The sequence below is a fragment of the Dipteris shenzhenensis genome, chromosome 10 (genome assembly GCF_047967505.1).
Source record: "Dipteris shenzhenensis isolate YYH24624 ecotype China chromosome 10, Dip_SZ_1.0, whole genome shotgun sequence".
NCBI lineage: Eukaryota > Viridiplantae > Streptophyta > Polypodiopsida > Gleicheniales > Dipteridaceae > Dipteris > Dipteris shenzhenensis.
This window is the reverse complement of record NC_141605.1, coordinates 48,196,044-48,206,542: the sequence shown is the minus strand read 5'-3', so window position 1 is coordinate 48,206,542 and position 10,499 is coordinate 48,196,044. Positions and strand designations below refer to the sequence as shown.

General features: G+C 43.6%; 1 protein-coding gene and 1 non-coding gene across 3 annotated transcripts; both read right to left on the bottom strand.

Moving 5' to 3' along the window:
• Positions 1 to 349: 349 nt before the first annotated feature.
• Positions 350 to 466, bottom strand: LOC147897918 (small nucleolar RNA snoR86). Its single transcript, XR_015541721.1, has one exon. It is a non-coding gene; the product is annotated as a small nucleolar RNA snoR86 (small nucleolar RNA).
• A 2,161-nt stretch (positions 467 to 2,627) lies between these two features.
• On the bottom strand, positions 2,628 to 5,706 carry LOC147897917 (RNA-binding KH domain-containing protein RCF3-like). 2 transcript variants are annotated; one of them, XM_087380477.1, is made up of 5 exons: positions 5,557 to 5,706; positions 4,431 to 5,118; positions 3,660 to 4,208; positions 3,276 to 3,536; positions 2,628 to 3,134 (listed from the first exon to the last, which is right to left on the bottom strand). In XM_087380477.1, the coding sequence occupies exons 2-5, from the start codon at positions 5,022 to 5,024 to the stop codon at positions 2,817 to 2,819; spliced, it is 1,722 nt and encodes a 573-aa protein (XP_087236603.1). In that variant the 5' UTR covers positions 5,025 to 5,118; positions 5,557 to 5,706; the 3' UTR covers positions 2,628 to 2,816. The 2 variants fall into 2 exon arrangements, with proteins under 2 accessions (XP_087236603.1, XP_087236604.1); XM_087380478.1 differs by having other exon boundaries at positions 4,431 to 5,072.
• Between the last annotated feature and the right edge of the window lie 4,793 nt (positions 5,707 to 10,499).

The following is a 10,499-nucleotide window of genomic DNA, read 5'->3' as shown; positions in this document are numbered from 1 at the left end:
TGAGGGAACGAAGGGAACAAAGGCTAGCACTAGCAAGTTCTCCAGAAAGCAGGGCATTCACCTATATTTAGGTTATTAACTATTCTATTCAAAGAGAAGTTTCAAACTTAAAAGCATGGCAACTTAAAAGCATATCCCCCTGCCATTTCAGCAGCCCAATATGAGGGTTATGTTTAGGGTGCTTTTGAGACAGGGCCGCGACATGTTCAGTACATAAGCAAATCCCAACAAGCGTTCTGGCATACAAAAGTGCCATACACCAGCTGAGAATAGTAAGCAATGGAATTTCAGCCAATTAACAAGCAGATACTCTAAACCACAAAACCTTGTGAGTTCAGACAACAAACAAGATGTTGCAACATGTTCGAGGCTCTCGCAGAAAAGCTGCTGAGCACGGAGATGTTGCACCATTGTGTAGCCCCCCTTCAACACAAGGCAGCCATAGTACATGTAGGCTAGCTTGTTCTGCCGGTAGCAGGGCATTCAGCAAGTTAATAACTACTGTATTCCAACTAAAAGAAGCAACATTCAGCAGGCCACTATGAGGATTATGTTAGGGTGCTTCTTTTGAGACAACAAGGCAGTGACATGTTCAGCAGTACATTAGTAAGTAAACCCCAACAAGCATACTGGCATACAAAAGTGCCATACACCAGCTGTGAAGTAGCAATGGAATTTCAGCCAATTAACAAGCAGATACTCTTAACCACAAAACCTTGTGAGTTCAGACAACAAAATGTTGCAACGCGTTCGAGGCTCTCACAGAAAAGCTGCTGAGCACGGAGATGTACCACCATTGTGTAGCCCCCCTTCAACACAAGGCAGCCATAGTGCTAAACCATACAACCTTGTGAGTTCAAACAACAAACAATATGTTAGGGTGCTTCTTTTGAGACAACAAGGCAGTGACATGTTCAGCAGTACATTAGTAAGTAAACCCCAACAAGCATACTGGCATACAAAAGTGCCATACACCAGCTGTGAAGTAGCAATGGAATTTCAGCCAATTAACAAGCAGATACTCTTAACCACAAAACCTTGTGAGTTCAGACAACAAAATGTTGCAACGCGTTCAAGGCTCTCACAGAAAAGCTGCTGAGCACGGAGATGTACCACCATTGTGTAGCCCCCCTTCAACACAAGGCAGCCATAGTGCTAAACCATACAACCTTGTGAGTTCAAACAACAAACAATATGTTACAAATCTTCAAGACAAAGCTGCTGAGCACAGATTCGTTGCACCATTGTGTAGCCCTGGCTCATCACAAGCAGCCATTGCACATTTGAGACACCTAGTAGACCTTATGCCTATATAAGTGTGAGCCTCAACCCATTTGGGGCATTCTTCGGAGTGGGGCCTATCATTTGGATTTTGAGTTTCTTCTTACCAATCCATATGGCAATCATAGAAGAACCCCAATCCTACTTCACTCTGGCAGTCTAAACCAATGGTGAATAAGTTGCAACAACTAAAGAATGTGATATCATACCCATTCCAACTTTGAATAGCTAATCAACAAACTGTGGAGCCTTTGGGTATGCTTTTTGATTTTTTTTTATGATGGCAATCATTACACAATGAGTTTGTTGGTTATTCGCATGGAGGAGAATGCATATCCTCTATTGCTTAGAAGATCTTGGTTATTCTAACCACTGTAGTTGACCTAAGCGAAACAAAGCAGTAACTTAAATGCAAATTCCCCCATCATATTCCTGCAGGCAAACATGAGGATTCCGGTTCAGCCAAAGCAGGCTTGCATCCAAATACCAACACGGTACACCATATTCAAAGCCATGCCTTTTGTACCAGACCCTAAACCCCAATAAGTGTTCTAGCATACAAAGGTGTAGAGGTGCCATACTGCAGCTTCATGCATAATCACTGTTCAATGTTAAGTACCAGGAAATAATAATAAGCCGAGGAAATTCAGCCAATAAACATGCAGAAATTCTAAAAAACGCACAACCCTCAGAGTTCAAACAACAAACAAGCAGAAAAACTGCTGAGCACAGAGATATTGCACCATTGTATAGCCTACCACAATGAGCAGCCATTAAACATTTGAGCGTGCAATTTTTTGTTCTGTGGAAAGCAGGGCATTCAGCCACGTATGAGGTATTAACTACTGTACTCGACCGAAGAGGAACAAGGCAGTAACTTAAAACGCAAATTACCCTATCAAATTCCTGCAGGCCAACACAAGGATTCTATTCAGCTGAAGCAGGCTTTGCATCCAAATACCAACACACGGTGCACCATGTTCAAAGCCATGCCTGTCTGAGAAGACGGGGTGGATCCAATTACACCATATACACATCCACCTACCAAGAAAACAGTGCCTGGTTCAAGAAACGACAATTGTACATATCTCATTCATGTGTTTAGCTGGATGCAGACACATTCAGTAGGAAAAAAACCCACAAGAATGATTTCAACTAGAAAGTCTACTCAGATAGAGTTACAAGATTCATGACTACAAGCCAAGAGCTAGATACAAGCCAAGAGCTAGAGCCATAAAAAAGGACACAGGACCATTCAGAATATAAAAATGCATGAAACATCCTTGCTCCTAAATATTTGAGTAAAATAAGCAGATAAACAAAATGGACAATTAAACTTTCATAACTAAAACAAGGACACAGGACCATTCAGAATATAAAAATGCATGAAACATCCTTGCTCCTAAATATTTCAGTAAAATAAGCAGATAAACAAAATGGACAATTGAACTTTCAAAACTAAAACTCAAGTTATTGAGGAATCGGGATGCGGCACACAAAAAACTATCATTAAGTGTTGTCCACTAGCCAGCCAGTTATCTTTGACGACGCCGAGATTCTTTTGGACCCCTCCCAGGGTTACCCTGCAAGCCAGCAGTCGGGGCAGCCCCATAGCCACCATAGTCCATTCCATGAAGACCAGCATTAGCTAATGAGTACATCCTTCCTGGTGAACCTGGCTCATGTCTTCCACCATAGCTTGACAACATAGCAGTTCCAGAGTAGGCCATGCCAGACAAAGGAAGCCTGGCCCCACCTACTCCTCCAGTATCTCGTCCCTTGAATAGATTAGCCCGCAGCCTTGTCAGTACTTGGACTAAGGCATCTTGAACTACAGTTTGATCTCCCATGATCTGCCCATAAACAAGTTTTGTCAATATTTCCCCGCGGGGAAATATACTTGTAAGGAAAACTAAACCGTGCAAATTGATTTCCCTTCCAGACAGAGAAAGATTACTCTATTTATCGAGAGCATAGACGACAGTCGAACATACCTGCACGAGTTCATCATTCTCGCCTGCACATTTTGGAAGTTCTTCCTTGGGAGGGATACGAATATTGGCTCTTGTAAGTTTTCTCATTTCACTAATGATGTTACCACCCTTGCCCAGTAAACAACCAATCTGGTTAGATGGCACCAGCAACCGGGCAGTGAACGATTGGTTGTCTTGATCCTTTTCCATTTGCAAGTCCGCAAGACGCCCATGCACTTGCAAAGCTGCTCCAATGCCAGATGAAGTATATCCTTCAATGAACTAAGAAAATCCCACGGGAACAGTCAGTAAAGGCGCCACATGCAAATTAGCAGAAATACCCAACAAATTGTGCAGAAATATTGCATGCATTAGACATAAGTCAGTCTCTTGCAGGATTCTGACCTCAGTTGAAGTGATCTCAATCACACGTTCATCACAATCTGTCACTTGATCGCCAACTCTGATTCTTGCACCAGTTTCTTCTCGCATTTTTCGGATAACGTTACCAGCCTTTCCAATTATACTACCGATTCTTTCGTTGGGAACTAGAAGCCGAATAAGAAACTCATCTTCAATACCACCTTCAGTTCGACCAGCGTTAGCACCAGTGGCACCTAATGAAGGTTGCATCGGCACACCAGAACTGAGAGACCACGTATTTCCAAGACCCGTTCCACCATAACCCCCTCCACCATAATTTCCACCAAGTGAGGTAAGCGAATGTCCAAGCCCCATATCCAGTGATGTTGGAGCCAGCAAAGAGCCACCTTGAGATAAATAACTTCCCGAAGAATACAGACCACCTCCAGTGGGTATGGAGGCAACACTGGCGGGCCCTTGAGACAACATGGACCCTCCTTGGCCTTGGGTGCGTTCTCGAGGAGGGTTTTCATGCAAACGGGTTGAAATAGCGTTCAAGGCCTTCTTCACCAAAACAGGGTCACCAGATAGCTGCAACCCATAAGAACAAGCGTCGTATCACTGCTAACATAATGACATCAACGCGAATAAGCCGCCCATACAGCTATGTTCGTTAAGATATCAAGCAGAGCTAGTCAACAAGAACACCCTGAAGAAACTGAGAAGAAACCCCGTAACCACAAGAGGTTGCGGGGAATCAGTTTTAACGGAACCTTGCGGAAATAGAATGGCATTGCCCCCAAACGCACTCACCTGAACAAGCTCGTCTGTACTCGCCGCACAAGCCGGAAGCTGCTCCTTAGGCAAAATTCTGATTAGAGCACCTATTTCTTTTCTCATCTGCTCGATGATCTTCCCCCCCTTCCCAATCAGGCAACCAATCTGATTATTGGGAACCAAAAGCTTAGCTGTGACGGGATGTGGAGGTTCGTCGTCGTCCTCGTCAGAGGCACCGCCGTCGCCATCAACAATCCTAGCGTGCACTCTGAGCAAAGCCTCCTGGGCAGGACAGACGCTTTTCTCTGAGTCGCGATCTCTAGGCTTCGAAGTGGAGCAAATATATATCACTCGATCATCGGAGCCTGGAACAGGATCTTCGACTTTGATTTTCGATCTACACTCTTGCCTCAAAGCTTTGATGATAGATCCCCCTTTTCCTATGACACTTCCAATCTTCGTCCCAGGACATAAAATGCGATATTCCGTGTCAGCCGACCCAGGGGGAGCCAGCGCTGACTGTTCATTATTCGCAGTTGTCCTCCTTTTCTGCCTCCCGTTTCGTTCAAGGTCATCGTCCTCGTAGAGAGAATAAGGGCGTTTCGCAGTGGTACCATAATAAGCATCCATGATGAGAAGAGGGAGTACGGCAACCGGACTTCCACACGAGCTGAGGGCCTGACGGGAGATGTAATTGCGAGTTTTAAGTTAATCTCCTTACAACCTGAAAGAGGACAAGAAAGAGGACATGGAGGATTGGTTGAAATGGCCAAAAGGCAAAGCCAAGGAGTCTTAACTATAGAGCAAGCTCTTAAGAGGCAGGACAAAAGCAATGGAGGTCTGAAAGGTAAGCCATTTCGCTCATTCTGGGAACGGCAAGCTTCCATCGCTAGAATAGTGTTTTGAGGTTAAAACTTTGCTGCAAACCGCCTGCTCTGGCTAATTCTACTGATTTTGAAAAACTTCGAAGGAAAGATTGACAGAAAAAAAGGTTTACGGTTCACAACGAAGAGCAAGGGACTTTCACTAACGTTCAAACGACATTGGAGAAAACCAAAAAGGGAAGGAGGTGAGGCAACTAGGAGAGAAGGAATGGAAGGAAGGAGCTTGACGAGAAAAGTTAAGAAGGGAAGGCAAAGAGATGAAAGTTTGAGGGAGGGACCGTGAGAAAGAGCTGGCGATTCGTCTCCAAGCTGTGACGGGAGGATGCGGAAGAGGATCGAAGAAGGGGGAAGGGAAGGGGAGGAGCTATGGCTATGGCGGATTTGTAGAAAAAACGGAGGCCAAGAACCTCAGAAGCTGAAGAAGAGCAAATAAACACAACACTCAAGATGACTCTTCTTTATCTTTAGCCGTTGAGCCTCCCTAACCCTAACCCCATTTTTACAGGGGCGTCCTTGCCACCTGTCGCCACCTCCAGCCTCCACGTCCCCCCACGCCCCTTGCCCCCCCAAGTTACATTCCATTGCTAAAAATGACTAGATCTCCCTTCTCAAGTAAAGAAACATCAAAACACCCCTCTTCTTCTCATCCTCAAAAAATATCACCTCCCCACCTGGCAATCCTCACTTTTACCTTGCGCTCCTTTGCCCCCCAGCGCAACATGGCTGCCCTTGTTCGAATCCTCTGCTCTGCTCAGCGTAGGTCTTGCGGGGCAGCGTGCCACTCGATAGAATAATGGGCTGCCCTTGTTCGAACCTTTTGCTCAATTGAGTGTCGGTCCAAGGCAGTGTGCCCCTCCATAGGACAATGGGTGGGTGCATGGAAGAAAGAAAACAAGGTGAATAATAATAAATAATTCATAAGGACTGCTCGACATTCAAAATAGCGAAAAAGACGAATTGGTTGTGCAACATGGAAGAGAGGACAGAGACTAGAAGAGATGATGAATCGAAAGCTCAATGTGTGTGTGTGTGTGTGTGTGTGAGAGAGAGAGAGGGGGGGGGGGGGGGGGGAGAGAAAGTAGAGAAAAAGATGGGAGGGAAGAAAATAGCAAGTGGGGAGTGAATAAGCCCTAAGACCCTCTAAAAAAGAAGACCACACACAAATAACGCCAAATTTCTCTTTTGTGAAAACCCAAATCATAACCCCTCCAGAAGCCAAAAACTACAACTATGTCCAAAATGGCGAGATGGTCCCCTATTCGCAGATTCTGTCATGTAGAGTTTGAATCACATTGTAACCTATTTTGGTCTTGCAATAAGATTCAATTGTAGGTCTTTTCTTGGCTTGCCAAGAAACATATCTATCTCCCGTTCAAGTGGAAGGTTCTGTTGCTTGGGGACAAAGGCTCCCTTTATGATGCTCAGTATTGCCTATGGAATCTTGTCCATGCCCTTTTTCTATATTAAATTTAGAAAACCCGCAAAAATATAATATTTCGATGTGCTAAGATGCCCCTTAACTTCTTTCACAATGTACAAATGGGAAGTCCTACAAGCAACCCAATTTTATGTTCACAAAGTCCTTGCGCTTTAGGTGGTTTAGCTTGTATGCAATATTTCTTTATTTTCTAATAAGTTCTCTCTCTTCTCTTCTCACCCAAAAAAAAACTATGTTCAACATTAGGAAACTATTCTTCATCACTTTCTTGCTATTGTTGCCTCCTACTACCACAAGCCATGGGGCCTTCCAAAACTACACTCTAGATCAACCTCTAAGTGAACCTCCAAGCAACTACTCTAGGCCATTGCCACCTAGCACTCAATCATGATCCTCGTGCGGCTACTACACAACTTCGCCCCTTGCTTCACATGAATCAATCGGTTATTTCCGTGTCCATGTGCTTAAACAATTACACTGTACACTAGCTAGTATGGGATTCTCCATTCATAGGGAGGAAATTATGTGAAGAATTTCCACCAAGGCAAGTTGGACTAAGTGCCCTAAGTATGGGTGAGGGAATGACCCAATATGTCTCCCCTCACATTGAAAAATCTAAAATTCATATGAGTTAGTTGCCCATTGAATTCGCCGGCCAATTAAGCCTAAGGTTGGTTACACACCAAGCAGCGGACACCCAATTTTAAAAAAATGCACCAATCAATGGATTAATTTGAGAGTGGTGGACGGATCAAGCTTACGCACTAGGCAACAGACAATGTTGATTTTGAGAGAGCATTCAATGCACCCCCCGCCTTGTTTTCCTTTTTAACTGGGCAGGGGAGCTCTCATGCCCAACTCCATCCACAAGGGAGCTCCACCAATCAGCTTTGACTGCACAAGGGATTGCAGGGTACAGTCGTGGGATCCACCTCTCGGCAGTGTGTAACCAAGTGGTGGACGACTGCATTTCTCCCCCCGCCCACAAGCTAGGCACGCATGGCTTGGGCGGGGGGGGGGGGGGTGTAACCAACCTAAGTTATGAAGGCCTCCACGAAGGATGGGCCAAGGAGCCCCCCACTATCCTCCTACGTGCCGTTCTCCTTTCCCGATCTCTACTTCTCCTCTGCCCCTTTCAATCGCCTCAACCTTCCCCTCACCTTCCTCAGCTTGCCTCTCCCTTCCCCTTCCAAAGCAACTAGCCAGTGCTACCCTTCCTGCCTACCACTCCTTCTTCTCGACCTGGCTCCTTCCAACTCTACGTCACCTTCTTCTTGACCTAGCACCTTCCTGCTCTCCTCCTTCCTCAAACCCCCCCTTCTTATCTGCCCGATTTCCCTATTCCATCTTATTGCTCTTCACCGCCTTGGCTACCTGCACCTCCTCCCTGCACTGCCCCTCTCTCGTCCCTTCACCCAGCCCATCATGTCTGCAAAATACGAGGATAAGCCTACCAATTCCTCTTTACTAGTCTTCATCTGTCCGCGGTTCATCGACAATCATAGAATTTTCAGCTGTCCGCAGTTCATCAACAACCATAGAATCTTTAGATGTCTATGGTTCGTCAACAACCGGGTAAGCCCACCATGTCCTTTTTACTAGTCTTCCGCTCTTTGCGGTTCATCAACAACAATAGAATCTAGGTTTATATAATCGATGAGCACTCAGAGTCTTATGACATTTGCACTTTATGGCTCAAGAGTCCACAATCGAAGTGCCCCACCAGTAGTTAACTACAATGCGGTCTTTGAACTAGCACTTGATAAGGTAAGGTTTTAACGGTAGCTCACTTTCGTTGAACGTCACCCTGACATTGGCCGACAATTCCAACGTAGTCTGAAATGTGAGCTGTTGTTCCCTTGATCCTTACATGGGATTCAACCATGTAGTAAATGACTTCGTTGATGGGCAATGTTCGAGAGTGATGAGGCTGTCTAGATGAAACCAGCCTTGAGGGAGCATCGCTCCCCATAAGGTGAAAGTGTTTTGTGTGTCAAAGCATCCATGCCTTTGCACTGAGGGAGAGGAAAATGGAAGTAGGTGCTACAAGGAGACAAGGGACAGGCAAGCGCCCCATGTGGAGGGGGTAGGATGAGGAAAAGATAGAGGGGCGAGGGGGGACAACATTAGGTTAGTTAGGTGTTAGGTTAGGTTAGGTTTTCCAAGTTTGGTTAGAGTAGCTTATGTTAATTCAAATTGCTAATGTGAGCTTATAATAAGCTCATGTTAATGAGAATTTATCAAACGTAATGAGAATTGGGTTTTTGCCGTCTAAATTTCCTTTGCAGACAATAAAAAATCTTGGTGTTTTAATCATGGTGAAAGCATTAGTATTAAGAAAGTTGTGAATTCTAGAAGTATGTAGAGTACCTCCTTCAGCGTCCCATAAGAGAGTGAGATCTTGAAAAATAATTATATGACATATGTAGAGTACCTCCTTCAGTGATACATAACAGAGTGAGATCTCAAAAATGAATAGTATATAAGGAGTCTCGGTAGAGTGAAAACAAATGGATATTAACTCATAGAATAACAATTCTGTGGCTTGAGCAAGTTTTATCTCTTTAATTTTGAATTATGGAATCAATTTATTAGTAGATTTGTAGGGAGAGTCAAAATCGAGTTCTTCTTTCCAAATGTATACTTTAAGGACCCAAATATGAAATTCTTTTTATTTGATAAAATTTTATACAAGAGGAACCAAATTAAAACAAGGTCAACTTGTAGAGATTTGGTACAAGGCTTTCGAGAAGCAAGCAACGCAAAATTTGGAACGTAATCTAAACCCTACTTGTTTGCATCATGGGGTATGTGAGTTCGTCATTGGACAATGGACAACCTAAAGGGCCAAAATACATGAACAATGTCATCAACATAAGTAACAATGTGAGATCCATTACCCTTGCAAAAATGAAGGCATAGTGCTTTTCAGTGAAGTACAATTGGTGGCACTTGTTGGGAGTTGATGTACGTTGAGCAAGACATCGAATTGAATTATTTAATACATCTTATCTTTGGGATTGTTGCACCATGTTCTAGCATACTACAAAGTTGATGTATTTAGATACTAGGATGTACGATCTATCATTCTAAATTGGCCAAAGGAATGACAGCAATCATTGCCATAAGGTACAAGAGGGGTCCATCTTATGACAATTATTTGTGCTCAAAAAAAGAAAGGCAAAAGCAAACTATTGTTCTAAATTGAAACATGAATAAGGAATTGACCCGAAGAGTTCATCATTGGTGCTTTGGAAGCATGACAACATGATAGTGATACTTAGATAAATTAATACCATTGTGCGTAACGAATAGGCACATATGATAGAAAAAGCATCCATACGTGCCTGATTGGTGGCACTTGTTGGGAATTGATGTACGTTGAGCAAGACATCAAATTGAATTATTTAATACATCTTATCTTTGGGATTGTTGCACCATCTTCTAACATACTACAAAGTTGATGTATTTAGATACTAGGATGTATGATCTATCATTCTAAATTGGCCAAAGGAATGATAGCAATCATTGCCATAAGGTACAAGAGGGGTCCATCTTATGACAATTATTTGTGCTCCAAAAAAGAAAGGCAAAAGCAAACTATTGTTCTAAATTGAAACATGAATAAGGAATTCACCCAATGAGTTCATCATTGGTGCTTTGGAAGCATGACAACATGATAGTTGGTATTGCCCATTGCCTCAAGCTCTTTCAATCCATAGTACTACCTCGTGCTTATTTGGATTGTTTAGAAGATAATCACGGAGATGTAGGGACATTAAA

Coding starts and splice junctions, on each gene's coding strand:
- LOC147897917 (XM_087380477.1), bottom strand. CDS start 5,024: ATGGATGCTTATTATGGTACCACTGCGAAACGCCCTTATTCTCTCTAC. Junction 4,209..4,430: donor GTACAGACGAGCTTGTTCAG/GTGAGTGCGTTT, acceptor TATGGGTTGCAG/CTATCTGGTGACCCTGTTTT. Junction 3,135..3,275: donor AGAATGATGAACTCGTGCAG/GTATGTTCGACT, acceptor GTTTATGGGCAG/ATCATGGGAGATCAAACTGT.